At 38.1% G+C, this 19,542-nt stretch overlaps 1 protein-coding gene across 1 annotated transcript in view; it reads right to left on the bottom strand.

The window, feature by feature from the left end:
* The window catches only part of LOC124555496 (RING finger protein 11), a 36,220-nt gene extending 17,739 nt beyond the window's left edge, over positions 1-18,481 (bottom strand). The window contains exons 1-3 of the mRNA XM_047129421.1: positions 18,317-18,481; positions 18,071-18,221; positions 6,053-6,204 (exon numbers count right to left, since the gene is read on the bottom strand). Coding sequence (XP_046985377.1) covers positions 6,053-6,204; positions 18,071-18,184 — 266 coding nt within the window. The 5' untranslated portion in view covers positions 18,185-18,221; positions 18,317-18,481. The remainder of the gene's footprint in view (positions 1-6,052; positions 6,205-18,070; positions 18,222-18,316) is intronic.
* Between the last annotated feature and the right edge of the window lie 1,061 nt (positions 18,482-19,542).

Below are 19,542 nucleotides of genomic sequence, written 5' to 3'. Positions count from 1 at the left end.
TCTCTTGCCTAGCACAAAGTCCCAAGTGGCTGGAAAAAAGTGCAGGTAACCTCTGTATATAAGAAGGATAAAAGAAGTGACCTGAAAAATTACAGATCGATATCCTTGAGGTCAGTTTGCTTTTCTTGAATATATTCTCAGTTTGAATATAATAAAGTTCCTCGGGACAGAAAAGCTTCTGTTCACAAATCAGCACTGTTTTAGAAAGAACCACTCATGCAAAACTCAGCTTGCCCTTTTCTCGTATGATATCGTGTGAACAATGAATGAAGGACAAAAGGCAGATTCCATATTCCTAGATCTCAAAAAGTGTTTGAACCGGTGCCCCAATGCGACTTAACAAAGGTATGAGCATATGGGTTAGGTTTCTCCAGATATGCATGTGGCTCAAAGGAAGCCTCTAAGTAATGGGACACAGCATGTTGTCCTCAACTGCGAGTGCTCATCAGAGACAAGGGTATCAACAGGAGTGCCCCAGGGAAATGTGATTGGACTGTTATTATTTCCTATATACATCAATGATCTGATGGCCATAGTGAGGAGTAATCTGCAGCTGTTTGCTATTGATTCTGTGGAGTATGAGAAGGTGTCATAGTTGAGTGACCGTAGGAGGATACAAGGTGACTTACATAATATTTCTAGTTGGTGTGATGAATGGCACTGGTTCCAAGGATAGAAAAACTTAAGTTAATGCAGATGAATAGGAAAAACAATGTCTGTACTGTTTGAGTAGTAGTGTGATATTGGACACAGTCATGTTGATTAAATATCTGGTGTAACACTGCAAAGCATTATGAAATAGAATGAGCATGTAAGGACTGTAGTGAGGAAGGCAAATTGCCGACTTCACTTTATTGGGAGAATTTCAGGATTCATCTGTAAAGGCAACCACATACCGAACACTAGTGCAACCCATTCTTGAGTACTGCTCAGGTGCTTGGGATCCCACCAGGTCAGATTAAAGGAAGACACTGAAACAATTCAGAGACAGGTTGCTGGATTTGTTAGCAGTAGGTTCAATCAATGCTCAAGTATTACAGAAATGCTTCGGGAACTCAAATGGGAATACCTGAGTGAAGGCTACGTTCTTTTCGAGGAACACTATCGAGAAACATGATGTTAGGAAGAATTCTGCTTACAGGTGATAAAACTAATGTTTATTAAAACACAGCCGGTTTTGCAGCCTAAACCTGCATCATCAAGTGCAACACAGTTGAAAGATCATAGGCGTATCCATCACACCTCGCCAAAATTTACTTTTCAGTGAATATTGTAAATACTATGCTGAGCAGAAAATAATAAAGAGAAGATGTGCTCCATTCATTTAGGACAAAATACTGTTAGGTGAAACTTGTGGTTACAGAGCCATGTTTCAAAATTGGCCAGCCACAGTGTGATGGCAGGACAACCTGGTGTTGGGCAAACTAAAAGCGGCCCACACGAACAACAAAAAGACACACTCTTGAGTCTCTCTCTGTCGTTTGTGCAGGGTGCTTTTACTAGTGTCTCTCTTTGTTGTTTGTGTGGACTGGTTGTAATTTCTTCAACACCAGGTTATCCTGCCATCACTGATGCAGGAAAATTTTAAAACATGGCTCCATAACCGTAAGCTGCACCTACAAACAGCATTTTGTCCTAAATGAATGAGCACATCTTCGTTGCCTTTCAGTCATCATTGTATTGACGACATTCACTGAATAGTAAATTTTAACTAGGACCAATGTTTGTGTCTGTAATCTTTTTATGTTTTTGCACTTGATGATGCAGCTTTAGGCGGCAAAACCAGACGGTGTTTTAATAAATAACAATTCTACCAGCTGTTAGTGGATTTCTTCCTAACATGCCCTTCAACAGCTACAGATGTCTGGAATATAAAAAGTTTGTGCTCTGAGAAACTTTAGAGAACTGGCATTTGAAGCTGAATGTAGAATGACCCTACTGCAGCCAATGTTCATTTCGCATAAGGACAATGAACATAATGCAAGGGAAATTAGGATTCATACCAAGGCATATGGATGGTCGTTTTTCCCCTCACTCTATTTGCGAGTGGAACAGGAAAGGAAATTTTTTAATTCCAGTCTTTGATCACAATATGAATTGTTTAGACGATGACTGGTTTCAGTCCGTAATGACCATCCTCAGATCTTTTTTACACCATGTCCTAAAGTGATAAGGCCATAATGGCATCTTCAAACAAAATGACTAATACTGGCACAAAGTGCCCAACATCACACACCGTACAGTTGCTTGCAAAGTATGTATGTAGATGTACATTATACGTCTCACTTTCTTTTCAGCCATTTGCCCATCACTACTTCTTAAACCAATTTTCTCCATTTTCCTTGACTGTAATACAACTCTGAACCCCACCTCCATTAACCCTGCACATACAAGATTCTTTACCCTGACACACCTTACTACATTTTGATCCAAACAATTTCCATGGTAGCCCACCAGAATACAATGACTCTGTTACTCTCAGAAAGACAGTTTTGCACTGGGAAATCAAAGTCATATGAATCATTTCTGGGTGCATGAGTACGGTCCAACCAGATATGAGCGGCAATCGCCTGCAGCTAACCTGACTCTGCATGTCGCGTATTTTTGCTCCTGTGGAATGAGTCATCTAGGGTGAGAGGGTGGCACGAGTAGTGGGCAAGCTCACTGTCACCTAAAATCTGTGTCCCAGGCACAGTAGCATCCATGGAGAGGACACTCCATCCAAGTGAGAAGAACACGGATAGCAGCAGTTATCAGTCATAAACTCGCTCTAATGGGTGTAGGAGCAGCCGCCACGGGTCGCTATTGACAATGGGAGGAGCCATCGTGGGTCTACTGGCCAGTAACTGCATGCTTCACGCTGAGCAGCCTGCAGTCGGTTAGGGACTGGCCCGGCCTGGTGTCAATTGTTCCACTGGGTGTATGGAACAATAGCACTGCTAGAAGTTTTCATCATAATATTCGGCACCGCTACTACAAAAGTAAAAAAATAAAAAATAAAATAAAAAGTGAAGATATTTCATTTCGCATTAGTACATGGAACATCCGCACTATGCTGCAAGGCTTCCTGGACACCTGTGGAAGCTCGCAAGAGCTACACAAAATGGCTGCTATTGACTTAGAGCTAGTCAGACTCAGCACTGCAGGAAACCAGGCTAACAGAAGAATGCTCAATATGGGAAAAAACTACACTTTCTTCTGGAAGGGCAAAGATGTTGCTAGCCCCATACAGCACGGAATCGCTTTTCCTGTCTGCAATGACTTGCTGTGTTGTACCAAAAACCCGATTGGGATCGCAGAACACATTCTCACTGCATTTCACAACAAATAGTGGACCACTGGCACTGATATCTGTATATGCACCAACACGTAACTCAGCTGCAGAAGCCAAAGATCAGTTTTATGAACAACTCAGTGATGTACAAGGAGTGCACTCCGGGGACCGTCTATGCATCCTTGGCGATTTCAACACTAGTATTGGTAGTGATTTTGCCACTGGGCCTGACTGCTTAGGCAAACACAGAGTGGGTACGATTAATGAAAATAGTCTACGGTTGCTTGAATTCTGTGCAAAATATCAGTTGTGTGTCGCCAATACATACTTTAAAGGCAAACTGGACCACAAGGTTTCCTGGATGCACTTCCACTCAAAACATTGGCACCAATTAGATCCTGTTCTAACTAAAACGAAAGATCTGTATTACTTTCTTCATACACATTCTTTCCTCAGTGCAGACTGTGACAAGGATCATGCACTAGTAGCAACAAAAGTGCACTTCGTGACTAAAATGTTTCACTCTGCCAGGACACCTTGCAAAACAAAAATTAATCTTTGCCTAACAAGAAACACTGCTGCAGTAGAGGTATTTAGTGACAAGGCATGAAAAGAGGTGTATCTCTGGGACCCAGACGCTCCTATTTCTGAAGACTGCCAGAAGATAAAATCATTTCTTACCGTTAAGGCTGGAAATGTGATCGGTAATCTGGAAGCAAAATCCCAGGATTGGTTCATCGAGAACACAGATGTCCTGAAACCTCTCCTTGAAGCTAAGCATCAGGCCACTGTCATCTGGCATAAAAACCCATGCAATTCTACATGCAGGGAGCTAAGCAAAGCAAAGGCAGCTGTTCAATGCACTGTCCGTAACTATGTCAACTCCTATTGGGAGCAACTTTGCACTGGTATACATGAGTGTTTCAATGCTGGCAACATTGGTGGTGTGTGCTCGGGCATTCAAAGAAGAGTGTACCACTCAAGGAAATAGATGAAAAAGTCATTACAGATCAAAATTGTCGATTGCACCTTTGGGTAGAACGTTACTCCAGCCTCTACTCACATCCCATCAACATTAGTCCAAACACAATGGATGAAATTCCTCAGATGACACCTTACCATGACTTGAATTTCATGCCTACTATGGAGGAGCTTCAAAGAACAATTACACAGCTCAAATATAGGAAGAGCCCTGGCAAAGACAACATCTGCACAGAAATTGTAAAACTTAAGCCATTTTCTGCTGCTTTTCAACCTCTTACTGAAATGTTGGGCTGAGGGTACCATGCCACAAGACATGCACGATGCCAACATTGTTACTTTATACAAAGGTAAAGGTGATCGCGACGATTGCAACTGTCACCGTGGAATCTCATTTCTGAGTATACCTGGAAAAACATTTGCCGATGTGGTTTTGGGCAGACTTCAGAAGCTTGCCGAGCGCATATACTTTTTTCGCGTAAGTCCAGAGTAACACAGACATGTCACAGTAGAATATATTATGGCTTCTGTAATGAAGCAACAGCCATGTTGAGGTTTTGCCCTTTGGTTTCATGGTCACTGTAAACTGTTTTGTAATGACACACCATAACTTGAAATCTGAAGACTACCATCTGCCTGCTCAATACAGAATATACATAACCTTTTCTACACAGTGCTGTTCCAAAGCTACATTTCTCATTCAAAATGTAGTCTTCATTGTACAGAAACTGGCAAGGAAGCAATGTTATCAGCTATTAAATATTGTTACACATTCTCATTGTATTCTCAGTGTGTGTGTGTGTGTGTGTGTGTGTGTGTGTGTGTGTGTGTGTGTGTGTGTGTGTGTGTGTGTGTGTTTCTAATGAATACAACAATTCTACAACAAATAGGGGCCATATTAATGAGAATTTGAATGGAAAACACATTTTGGAATGTCTAAAACAACTTAGTTCAGCCACATTTGCTCTTAGAATCGTTGCAGATCTTGGGAGAGAGAAATCAGTAATTTGACGTATATTGCATATTTTTCAATATAGTCATATGGAATAATGTTTTGAGGTAACTCATCTTTGAGAAGGAATGTCTTCACTGCACAAAAATGTGCTGTAACAATAATATGTGGTGCTCACCCATTATGATCTTGTACACACATGTTTAAGGAGTTGGGCATTCTGAATACTGCTTCACAATATATTTATAACCGCATGAAGTTTGTTGTAAATAATCCACTACAGTTCAAAAGGAACAATGATGCACTTAATTACAATACCATAAGGAAAAATGATATTCATTACTCAACATTAATGTTGTCTTTAGTACAAAAAGGTGTGTATAATGCTGCAAAAATAAATTTTTTCACTTACCCAGTGATACAAAATGTTTGACGGACAGCAAAGTAAAATTTGAAAACAAACTGAGAAAATTTCTCCTTGACAACAACTCCAATTCCGTAGAAGAATTTCTGTTACTGTAATGCGTAAAAGGTGGTGGGTTGGAATTGCTAACACACATCTCTTTTATCTCTTTGAAATAACAAATGAATAAATAAACTTATAAATGTTCAGAATGAAACTGTATGTGCAAATTAATTTGTGATATCATTACACTCTATCGTGCAAAATGATCCGTGGAACATACAGCAATACCTAACTAATAACTAACCAACCACACTTTTGGTTTGCATAATAACCGAATCATCAGTGCTCAATAAGCTATTGTTAATAATGATTTATTAATGAAGTTGTTACTAATAAAAATCTTAAACTGTAACAGTTTGTGACTAAAACTACAACTTACTCTCTGTTCTTTTTACAACCATCGTATGTTCCAGTAGGTAAATGTTGAATTAATCCAATTCTTTTAGCAATTTTGACCTGCTCCTCTTCCGTAAGTTGGGTCACTGGCCTACTTACATTTGGAGATGGGTAATATACAGGAGTAGGCTCTTGCTATATAAAAATAGTTTTGTACATTTTAGTAAGGAAATAAAATATAAATCTACCTTAAATTAATATGCACAGTAACACAAAAGCATTTGTATGCAACAGAAATAATATTATTGTCACAAACTACAGGCACATTAGCTGAGAAATCAAATCCACATTGAGATTATTTAGCTGCAACTTCCTGGACGTCAGTTCACAGCTACATGAGTCAATTACTTTGTGAATTCTTCATGTCTTCAAGTTCAGTTATATACTACCTCCAAGGTATTAAATAATCGAACTTTTTTTTCTTTGATTTTATAAAAAACATGATGGACATGTTGGAGCATAAAAAAGCTCCAAACATTAATTACACAACTAAAATCATATGTAAAAGATGTACTTTAAATTAAAATGACTGTTACTAGAAGTCTGTTTCCCAAGGAGCAACAAGAACAACAATGTGAAATGCAGGAAGTAAATACTGAAATCACAACTTATCCAAACAGAAAGATGTTCACATCCCACCTTATACAAAAAAAGATATGCAGTTTGTAGCATGCAGCTTTTTTGTGATCTTCTAGTCACCGATATATGGCACAGGTCATGAATAAATAACTTAAGTAGAACCTAACAGTTTCATTGTTAAATATAATATCTGTTTAGCTGAAGAATATGGAATGAAATACTTATTCTTTACATTTTGTATTCAAATTGCTATATAAAGTATTCTTCTTCATGTTCATAGTGGAACACATCCCAATAAAGTATGAAACAACTAGTTACACTCCTCACGAAACGCAGACGCAGAAGAGGATGAACACTCACGGTTTTCACTAATAACCGAAATTGCTGATACAGAAGTTACAACAAATTATAGTGTTAGGATAAATAACACATCAGTAGTTCAGACAGACAATCTAACACAGGTTACGTCAGAACTATTGATATTGTTTCACTGCAAAATTTTAACAGTTCTTCATATTGTGTTCTATCTTTGCAAATGTGTAATTCCTCAGAAACAGCAAATGAATATGTTGTTTCAAAATTTTTTATGCATGTCACACCTATTCAGAATGTATTGGAAGGGAAATTTAACATCATAGACAACTCTCTCTACACAATTGTCTATTGAAGTTTGGGTCACTGTAAAGACAGAATCTGCTTATAAACCAATGTTATTGGTCAAAGCTGCTAACACTTTTATTGGAAGGGGGGAGGGGGACAGATACAATATAATTACTACAGACCGAAAAGAACTTCACTATACATACTGTAACATATTTCCAGGACATCCAACCCATATCTAATTACGTAGCTAAATAATCACTACAAGAAATCCTATACAATAAATGTAGCACATTTATTATTTACAGGCAGGAGAACAGTGCAACCTATTAGCTTAGAAAGTGTTTTGACTTATTTACACTGTCGACTGAAGTAAGTAACTGCTGTTGCTGCAGTTGTTCTTTTGTTCCCAATGAATGGAACTCTGACAACCTAATTTAACAGTTATTTTCATAATGGACCTTGTTGCAAATTAAAGGCACACCAAAAGGAAGGTAAATGAAATGATATTCAGCGAGGACAGAAAGTTGTCAGTATCAACTAAACACTTACACAAATAAAAAATAAAACTGGCAAATAAAAAATAAAACTGGACTCGTGGCTAGATGAACAGAACACACAGGTAAAATATAACACTGAATCAGCAATGTAAAAAAAAGTGAGAATGTATAAAATACAAAGTTACTCTAAGAAGACAATGACAATAATAATAAAAAATGGTTTCATAGACACAAATTTGAAATAATGGATCCAAAAGATTGCACATACAAGGTGAGAGGTTGGAGGGGGGTGTTCAACATGATGTGAAAGAATAACTAAATGTCATGCATGTCATTACACCATAACACTATGAAAAGGTTAACAGCTGTAACAGCACAGATTACAAACAGCCATGCAGATTATGTAAATTTGTGGCACAAAAATAAATTTATCCCTAATACATCTCAACAGACTGTGTAAGATGGACAAGGAATGTAAACGGAACACAAAATTTGTGAATTGAGGACTGTGGTTTTAAAACGGATTTAATACAATGCCAAGCAAATATGTATTCAGCTGCACATAACTTTGTGCTGAATAGCAGTTCTACAGTTACGGGTAGTCAATGAGGCCTACAATCACTTGCAATAAATACAGTAAGATCCTATTCAGACATATGCACTGTACCTGTTGTCATGCCAATCTTCATGAAGCATACCAGTAACGCATTATACAAACAAGACAATGTAAACAGTATACATTTTTCAGCTCATACCAATGAAAAAAGGAAAAATCATAAACAGTGGATCTGCTAATCAAAATAGATTCAATTACTAGTGCCATAAGAAAAATTGTCAACAATGGGGGGACAGATATTATACTGTTAACATCTTGCATATTTCCATTTACTTATGTCCTCTGGGATAATATTTGGGGAAGGGGGTTTCATCCTCTGTGAAAGAAGTATTCATGTCCAAATGAGAATAAATGAAATAACATGTAGGCTTTCAAATGCTAAATACTTAAATCTGTTAAATGAGTTTGGAATGCCAAAGGCCTCTTGGACATCAAGCCTCAGAGTTTATATATTTCTGGTCTTCATTTTCTTAATTCTAAACGCACTTACCATTCAGTAACAAATCCCTTCAAACATTTTGTTTCCCATGCTAAGCTACTGGTTTTGTCATATTTTTGCTCGCTATTTTTAACAATTTTTCTTATTCCTTTTTACAATCCTCTTTTGTTCTTAATGTTCACTTTCCACCACTGTTTCTTCTTACACTGAGGTGACAAAAATCATTGGATACCTCCTAACATCATGTCAGACCACATTTTGCCCAGCATAGTGCAGCAACTCGACATGACATGTACCCATCAAGTCGTCAAAAGTCACCAGCAGAAATAGTAAGCCATGCTGCCTCTATAGCCATCCGTAATTGCGAAAGTGTTGCCAGTGCAGGATGTTGTGTATGAACTGACCACTTGATTATGTCCCATAAATGTTTGATGGAATTCAAGTCGGGCAGTCTGAGTGACAAATCATTAGCTCGAACTGTCCAGAATGTTCTTCAAACCAATAAAGAACAATTGCAATCTGGTGACATGGTGCACTGTCATCCATAAAAAATTCATTGTTGTTTGGGAACATGAAGACTTTGAATGGCTGCAAATGGTCTCCAAGTAGCTGGACATAAGCATTTCCAGCCAATGATTGGTTCAGCTGGACCAGAGGACTCAGTCCATTCCATGTAAACACAGCCCACACGAGCCACTACCAGATTGCACAGTGCCTTGTTGACGACTTGGGTCCATGGCTATACGAAGTCTGCACCACACACTAATCCTACCATCAACGCTGACCACCTGAAATTAGGATGCATCATACCAGGCCACAGTTTTCCAATAACCTAGAATCATTAGCTCAGGAAGAGTGCTACAAGTAATGTCATACTGTCAGCAAAAGCACTTGCACTGCTCATCTTCTGCTGCAGCCAAACAATGTCAAATTTCATGGCTGTCCGAGTGGATACATTCACCATATGTCCCACATTGATTTCTGTGGTTATTTCATGCAGTGGTGCTTGTTCATTAGCTCTGACAACTCTGCACAAATACCGGTGCTCTCTGTCATTAAGTGAAGACTGTCGGACAATGCGCTGCCAGTGGTGAGAGGTAATGCCTGAAATTTGGTACTCTTGGCACACTCTTGACAATGTGGATCTCAGAATATTGAATTCCCTAATGATTTCCGAAATGAAATATCCCACACGCCTAGCTCCAACTACCATTCTGGATTCAAAGTCTGTTAATTCCCATTTTCTGCCATAATCCTGTTGGAAACGTTTCCACATGAATGACTTGAGTACATATGACAGCTCTGCCAATGCACTAACCTTTTATACCTTGTGTATGCTATACTACTACCATCTGCGTACGTGCATACCACTATCCGATGACTTTGCCACCTCAGTGTATATCCCATACCCACTGTCTGATTCAGATCTATGGGCACATTTCTATTAGCATTATGTTCGTATCATTATTAGTTCTGCTCCCTTGTTGTTTGGGGAACTTTTCAGGGTCACAAGGCAGGTCAAGAAACTGGAGTAGTGCTATTCACCACACTGGTTAACATTACTCAATTTTCCCACAAAAAAGAAAGTGGGTTGAAAAAAAGAAGAGAAGAGTAATTAGAAACAGAGATCAACGGAAAATGCAATACAGCCGCAGAAGTAAAAATACACATGATGTACACATGTAAACTGTATACTCATTTAAGTGCTGCTTGAGTTACTAGCTTGCTGCTTAGGAATGGGACTAATTAATGTAAACTGGTCAAGGACATGAACACAAAACAAAACAGATTCTTACAGAATTTATCTGTGCCACAGTGTGCAACAAATTCATCCATTAAAAGGTTTGAAACAAATGGTTCAAAAGCCACATATCCTGCAATGTTTCACCAAGCATACCAATATGGACTGTTAATAGCATGGAGAGGGAGGGGGGGAAGGAGATATATTTGACATAGCTACATATTAGTTACGTAGCTCAAGACAATAATGGAAGTGGTCACCATGCTGCCATTTTTTTCAGTGAGAAAATGCACTGTAATTGCAAAACACTCATTCCACATCATAGTGAAAGACTTCAATAAGATTCATGCATGAGGGTTGAAAACAAGCCATTAACTTTCAAGAAGATTTTATTTACATTTTGAAGTAATGAAGTTTTTCCATTAAGCTTGATTGCATTACTTGTTTCATCAGCAAAATTAACTATTGCTGCTTTTTGGCTATATGACGGCAGGTCATTTATTTATAATAATAACAAGTGTGGAGCCAGAATTGATCTCTGTGGTGCAACTGTAGTGATTATTCCCCATTCTGAAGATGGTGAATATATTGGGGAACTGGATGTCTTGTTTACTGTGTATACATTTTACATTTTTGTCCTAAGCCATTCTTCTTAAGAAGCTTCTCTGAATTAATGTTTCAAAGAGCTCTTTTTCAATTTGGCAAGCATATTGTATAAAACTTTATTGTGCTTTCAACAGTATATGTAAGTATGGAAGAAGTGGGAACTCCGTGATACATAATAACCAACCAGGTTCATGAATATTGCTGCAATTGACCATAGGACTGACTGCTACTCACATAAGCTTCAATTGAATGAATGCAATGCGGTGTTTCTTGGAGGTGATTTCTACAAGTTCTTCAATTTATGCTGTTATTTATGAAAGAAAAATATCCAGTATAAATGTAATGTGCCTGGAAATTTGGCATCTACACATGTCATAATATTTTCAGAGTTCCACTTGCTGAATTATGAAGTGGGAACTGAGTTCTCCAGCTTGTACGTAATTCTTGACAGACCTTAACTTATATTGCACAGTTTTCTTCCATCACTGTCTAATCTTTGCTTTTGTCCCTTCTTTATTTCATTTCTTTTATTTTACTTCTAGATTATCTTTCTCCCATTACTTTTCATTGTTCATTCATTCATTCATTTATTTATTTCTTAGTTTCTTTTTCCTACTGCATCCTCCTCTGTGTTAAAGCAGCCTGCTTGATTTGCCTTTTCTGTTCTGATAGCTGCCAGACAACAAAACTGTTTTCTCATCAAACTTGTTTTACTAATATCTCAATATTTCATTTGTCTACTTTTGATTTGTGTTCTTTGACTTCTCTGCTTGTGTATGTAACATGCTCCATTGTAACAGGGCTGGAACTATTGCCTGAGTACTTCACATTTCTCCCTCTTCCCCAGAGGGAAGAAAAGTGATGAGTAACTTACTACATATATTTGTTTTTCCTATGAATAATAGTTTCATGTTTACAATGCACAAAAACTAGTCATATGGCATGGGAAATAGTCAAACTGAAACACTGGATCTTAAGCAGCTCCTGACTCCCCTTCAGAATCTATATTGAAATATAGATCCCAAAAAATGTGAAAAATGAAATCACAAAATGCTACACAGTCACAATAAGATATTGCAGTACTTCAGGGAATATTTATTTCATTACAAAATCTGTCACAGAGCACAAATGTTTATCAATCAGGTTATTAATTTCGGTCAATGACCTAAAAATAAGCATATAGATGAAGCTGAGTAGATGCAATAGACTACAAGTATCGTGTCATTACATATACAGGGTGGCCAGAAACGCTTGTAAGCGCATTGCACAGTAGGCTGTGCTGAGCAATAATTTTTGAGTAAAAATTCTATGTGTTGCACCTTTCCCAAGTTAATTAGCATTGAAGTTAGCCAATCAGACCATTGTGTGCTCAATTTCAAACAGCCCACCACAGAAGGTGTCACCAGTCACAATCTTTGTTTTGTTTCCTAAAACCTAACAACAGAGCAACACAAAAATTGGACATGGGCTGTCTCGTGCACTATCATCTATGCTATAAGAACAAGTGACACTAATTGCAGTGCAATGTATCACATTTTTTCCTTAACTACTATATCTATCCTGCAACACCAGTACACTCTCTTCTGACCACCCAGTATTGATGGTGCAGCCATACTCACAAGCTTCATCATAACATTACAATTTTGAGTACCATGAACACTATTGTAATGTAGATGCTGACACTTTCAACTTTTAAGTTGCAATGTTGTTCACAGTACTCAAAATTGTAACTTTATGATGAAGCATGTATGGCTAATTATCATGACTGTACCATCTATATATGTAATGACATGATGTGTGTAGTATACTTCATCTATTCAGCTACCTTTGTATGCTTACTTTTTGGCCATCAACAGACTGAAATTAATAAACTAGTTGATAAATGTTTGTTGTCTGTGACTGGATATATAATAAAATAAAAATGAAACCAGGTGTTGGAGAAAGTTGTAGCATAAAAATATATGATATTCATTGGAAACCTTCCTCTGCCACATTTGTGTTAAATATATTGTCTCCTGGAAATGGTATTATTTTCTTCATCTTGTCTTTTCACTTTACTGTTCTATTTGTTGGCATCACTTGCACGTTTTCCTCATTTGTTCTGCTAGCGAGATGATTCACTGACATTACTTGCCTCATTTGTTCTGCTAGCGAGATGATTCACTGACATTACTTGAATGCTCCATCAATCATACCTCACTTTTATGTAAAAGATGCCATTTATTTTAAATATAACACATTTTCTCAGTGAAATAAAGCTACATGTTACCCATGTAACTCACTGACTCTTGTTATATATAAAAAAAACAAAAACAAAGATGAGGTGACTTACCGAACAAAAGCGCTGGCAGGTCGATAGACACACAAACAAACACAAAAACACACACACAAAATTCAAGCTTTCGCAACAAACTGTTGCCTCATCAGGAAAGAGGGAAGGAGAGGGGAAGACGAAAGGAAGTGGGTTTTAAGGGAGAGGGTAAGGAGTCATTCCAATCCCGGGAGCGGAAAGACTTACCTTAGGGGGAAAAAAGGACAGGTATACACTCGCACACACGCACATATCCATCCACACATACAGACACAAGCAGACATATTATTGTGTCTGTATGTGTGGATGGATATGTGCGTGTGTGCGAGTGTATACCTGTCCTTTTTTCCCCCTAAGGTAAGTCTTTCCGCTCCCGGGATTGGAATGACTCCTTACCCTCTCCCTTAAAACCCACTTCCTTTCGTCTTCCCCTCTCCTTCCCTCTTTCCTGATGAGGCAACAGTTTGTTGCGAAAGCTTGAATTTTGTGTGTGTGTTTTTGTGTTTGTTTGTGTGTCTATCGACCTGCCAGCGCTTTTGTTCGGTAAGTCACCTCATCTTTGTTTTTGTTTTTTTTTATATATAATTTTTCCCACGTGGAATGTTTCCTTCCATTATACTGACTCTTGTTATATTTACATTACTCTTAATGTAAGTTTCAAAATGGTTCAAATGGCTCTGAGCACTATGGGACTCAACTGCTGTGGTCATAAGTCCCCTAGAACTTAGAACTACTTAAACCTAACTAACCTAAGGACAGCACACAACACCCAGCCATCACGAGGCAGAGAAAATCCCTGACCCCGCCGGGAATCGAACCCGGGAACCCGGGCGTGGGAAACGAGAACGCTACCGCACGACCACGAGATGCGGGCTTAATGTAAGTTTCACTGGCAGTATTTTACTGCAGGACATTTTACTTTACGTTTCGTCTAATACACCATTAGTGACAGTACTGGCTGGCCAAATGGTTATCACATTTCTCTACTGGCCTTTTAAGTCTGCTTTTAAACCAGAGCCACTCTTTTTGTTTGACATAATGCCTTAAAGGTCATTGCAAGGTTCAGTGAAACTTGTTCCAATTCTACAGCCAAGATTTTTATGCTTTCACAATTGTAAGCATCTATCAAAGAACATCAAATTATCATACAACTCCCTGGTGAGCGTAAGCAGGTTATAGCAGTACGTCACTGTTTATTCATTATACACAGATTTATTTTAAAGTGCTGTCTTAGAGTGAGTACATAAACAAAATTTCATTGACTGATAAGATGACACTTCTAAATTTTCACTGTTTTCATCCATTCACAGTCTATATTTTGACTGAACAGAGATGAAATCATGTATGTAGAGTTTAACGCATGCCACCTTTCTCATATGTGTATGATGAGTTGTGTACAAAATTGTTAATAAAAAGTATTGTCAATGTATGACCACGGCAACTCCTGTATCACAGTGAGATGATCCTTAGATGAATAAAAACAAATAAATGAACAGGTGTTTTATTAGTTTCTCATGTGCCATTGCAATAGTGTGTCAAATATGCACAGCTTTTAAGTACTGTAAATGATATGACCCTCTTTGAAATTTCTGATCTTAGAAATCTGTGGCACAATTTGATTAAAATAAGGGATTAGTTATAGGACACATTCCGAGACATCAAAGTATCAGCAATTTAGTATCGGAGGGAAGTGTGGGGGGGTAAAAATTGTAGAGTGAGACCAAGGGATGAATACAGCAGGCAGGGTCAGATAGATGTAGGTTGCAGCAGTTACTTAGAGATGAAGAGGCTTGCACAGGATAGAGTAGCATGGACAGCTGCATCAAAACACTCTCTGGACTGAAGGCAATAACAACAACAACAACAACAACAACAAGAAACAATTACTTCCTAACATATGCCAAGCATCCCAACTTCATAAGGCATTCTACACCAGACAGAAAATTATCCAAGTTTTTGGGTGGTCCGCAATACTGAACTACCTGTGATAGCAACAGCAGTAGCAACACCGTTGAAGAACTGTACAACCTTCAGCATTTCCTCAACAAAAAAAAGTAGGCTGACACCACCAAGTGACTCAGACAGCAGTCTCAGCAAGTACAAACTGTTTGAATAGCAGTATAGAAAAGAAAAATAAGAAATAATCTCAGTATCCTACAGCAAACAAGAAAAGACTCTGACAGCTAAAGTAGTTTTTGTACTAAAGGCACTTCCGGAAGGAAGTGATATACCAAACCACATTACAAACATAAGTCAGATAATGTCAAACACTTGAGTTTTACATAGAGTAAAGAAATAATCCAGGCAGGGGTCGTACATTGATATAGTTGTAAATACTGTGAACAATACATTCCGCACTAAGTAATAAATAAGATTAGAAACCACTCTTTTTTTTCCCTTAAACTTGGCTGGCAATTTTTATAGGTCATCAGAACAGAAAGCTCATGAGGATGAATATACAAAAAAGGATGATGATGATGCTTGGTTTGTGGGGCACTCAACTACGTGGTTATCAGCGCGTGTACAAATTCCCAACCATTGATCAGTCCAATCTCGCCACTTTCAGTCATCTCGAGGCAGGTGAAACAAAAAAGGAAGACAATGGTTCAACAGTCCATCAATAACAAGATAATTAGAGATGAGTGAAAGCTGCTGACTAAGGAAAGGAACATGAATCAAACATGTCCTTTACAAAGGAACCATCCACACACTTTCCATAAGCAACTTGAGGGAATCATGAAATACCTAGAACTAGATGGATAGACAGGGAATTGAATGCCATTTCTCCAGAATGATATGCCAGTGTTTTTACCAGTGTAACATCTTGCTTCCTAAGATTGAAAAGGACACTACTAAAAGACAGGAAACAAGTGAGTGAGTGATAGTGAAGTAACATTACAGGATGTATATTAAGGTCTCTGAGAAAAATAGGGTGGCAAGAAATCATCCAGCAATTCTCTACAAATGTGAAACGTCAATGTGTACCTTATTCCCTCCAAGTTTTCCATGGCATTCAACCTGTAATGTAGTTTTCGTTAACTGCAAGCTCATAATTTTCTCAAAGCAATTATAAATATAGGGTTTATCATCTCTTACCACTACTGCCTGAAAGTCTCACTATTTCTTATGCACTGGAGAGACCACATATTGCAGTAGGCCCTACTATGTTAATGTAAAATAATTTCTCAAAATCAAAACACAACACACTGTCATTGACAAGAAAGTTTTGTTTGAAAATGGTAGTGCTTTCCCAAGCAGACACCAGTTCTTGCAACTAGTAACAGGAGAGTGCTTGGCATGATAGAGAAGAGCACGTTAAAGTTTAATGTGGGTACTGAACAACACTGTTATTCAGAATTTTTCCATAAATACTTGATAATGTAAGGAAAAAAATGTTGGAGAAATAGGGCTTAACACTTCAACATTTAGACACCTGAGTGGGACTTTCTGACTTTCAAAACCAAGTAATCCAGCCCAAAATGTGTGTCAAGATAGACTTCATATTAGGCTAAAGTTGAAGAGACAGTGTATCCTTTGATACTGGTAGATGCAATCCAGATAGTCTGACTGGCATGAGGAAAACATTGTTTGTGTCAGCAGTCATAGCACTATCATGTAATCAGTATATTTTAAAGTACTCTGAAAGTCATACTCAACTTTAATTAACTAATGCAGTTACTTTGTTAATGGTTAAATAGTACATATAAATATGGTTTCTCTATCAGCTTAACACAGAATCCAACCTATGACTATCCTATGGTCTATTTTAATCTATGTACATAACAAAGAGAGCTGGAATAATGACCGAACAGGAACTGTGCCCCATACACATAAAACTTACTAGTGTCTATGCTCTATGTTGAAGATCTATGTTCCAATATACAACGTAAAGTAGTATACTGTACACGCATTCTACATAAAAAAATGTGGATAAATGAATTAGTTTCTACTTTGAAAGTGACATGACAACCGACAAATCAGACTGTTACAGCTTTTTGTATGTTTCACAACATTTATCCATTGTGGTAAAATTTTGTTATAAATAGTGCAACCTATCAGAAGTAACAAACTTCCGCGATAAAATCTTTTTGTGTCGCATAGCAAAACATGTAACTGAAAGCAGGTCTATCCTTAACTGTACAAACCAAGAAATCAGCAACAATTTTAAAATTTTGCAACAGTTTATTCTCACACTTTTTCATCTTGTCATGATTACGGAGGCAGACCCGGTCGGTGGAAAATTCTGCATCTATTAACTACACCTCATCAGATGAGATTCCGAAAAATTTTAACAGATTTTGCAGATGCTGTAGCCAAAACCATGGATGAATTCCAATCGGTTTGGCACCCCCAGTGAGCATTACCGTACGTCGTCATAAATTCGCAAGTACAAATTAAAAAATATATAGACGGGTTTCTGCTATTGTAGACTTTTCTACCAAAACACCTAATCCAGAAACAAGAAAACGAGACATTAAAAACGATGTCCAAGAAAGAAAAAGGACGAAACAATAAGAATAAAACAGTTTATACTTGACACAGGCTGAAAGGAGACCACATTACCATTAATAATATACACAAATGTGCAAATTATTTCGCAGCTACGCACCTGGTACGGAGGTGGTGGACCAAGCTGATCTGACGAAGTTGAATCCCTGTTTGTTTCCGATCCCCTTAAAAGCGAAATGTCGTCTGCAGTTGTTCCTTTGAGACAGTTTCCCATGTTCACTAATTTATTTATATCACATCGGCTAACGATTCTGCCAACAAAAAATATGTATCACTTTCTACCTGCTAGTATGAGTTGTCAAATCGTCTCAGTTCATAACAAAGGAAACTCCGAAAGAACAAGTACCTAACGGGAAATTTTAAAATTGTGATGGAATCAATTACGATCACACATGCTTTTTTTCAATTTTGAGAATCACGGCCAAATGATTCCTCTGGAAAAGGAATTTACCAAAACAATCCGCGGCCGTGTCATTCTAAACAAAACTTGAAAAAACAACTGCATTTTAAGCCAAAGATGCTACTAGCGCAATAGTAGCGTAATATGGATTCCAAAGTAACAATGCTACGTAACCATGATTATGTGATAACCACAAAAACTACATGGCGACGTTTTGTTTGTGTAAAACCATCCATAATTTTCTGCTTTGTGTAATACGCGATGTGGTGACGAATTTATGAAACCTATCACAGCTCATACGGTAGTTTACTATGGTTCGCCATCAGATTTGGCATATGCCCCGTCAGTCCATAGAAATCCGATTTACATATGAGGGAACGGAATGGAGCGTCACGTCAAAATATTCCACAAAGTATTTCAAAAGGCAGTATTTACACAGGCTACTAACAGCATGGGACGGTACAGAACGGAACGGGACATCGCCGTCAAGGTTTCTCGGGAAGGAAGTTTTGCATGCTGACTTTGGTGAGTGGAACGGGTCGTCGTCGGCTACCATCAGAAGTTAACCTATTTTCACCGCGCACATTCATTTATAAAACGGATTTTGTGCTTCTGCGTCTCCTTAGTCTTTATGTTATTATTTTGCTTTCTTTTTGTGACAAATTGCACATGTTCCATGACAACTTGGTTCTTTTTTCCATTAAGTATGAAACGACATGATATCATCCTGAATAACAAAGACTGCAGTGACCAGTTTTCAGTGTTTGTTTTCTTTGCTTAGCATTTGAGGTATTTTTTGAGTTTTGCTTTTGTGTTTTCCGCGCTAGGTGCTGCCCTATGAATATGATTCTGCAATTTCGAGTGGTATCTAAATATATGGTGTTATTTTGTACGAGTGGTCAATAGAGCGTTTAAAATTAGTTGCGACTTTTGACTTTGATTCAAAGGGGGGGGGGGGGGGACGCCCTGGCCGGGGTAACACCAATGGCGAGCCGGCTTTCCCTACCACGACGCCAGCACTTCGGCTGGTAAAGCGGCCCTGTTGCCATGCCGCGGATAAACAGTACCATGTGGTGTCGCACATTAGATGCGTCGAGGTTCGTCAGCTCTTCTTGTAAAGTAGAATTTTTCTGGAGTTGAAGTGCTCTGCAGTCGTCAGGTGCTGTGAACAA

Source organism: Schistocerca americana, chromosome X (genome assembly GCF_021461395.2).
Source record: "Schistocerca americana isolate TAMUIC-IGC-003095 chromosome X, iqSchAmer2.1, whole genome shotgun sequence".
NCBI lineage: Eukaryota > Metazoa > Arthropoda > Insecta > Orthoptera > Acrididae > Schistocerca > Schistocerca americana.
The sequence above is the reverse complement of the archived record's forward strand: the minus strand, read 5'-3'. Positions and strand labels throughout refer to the sequence as shown.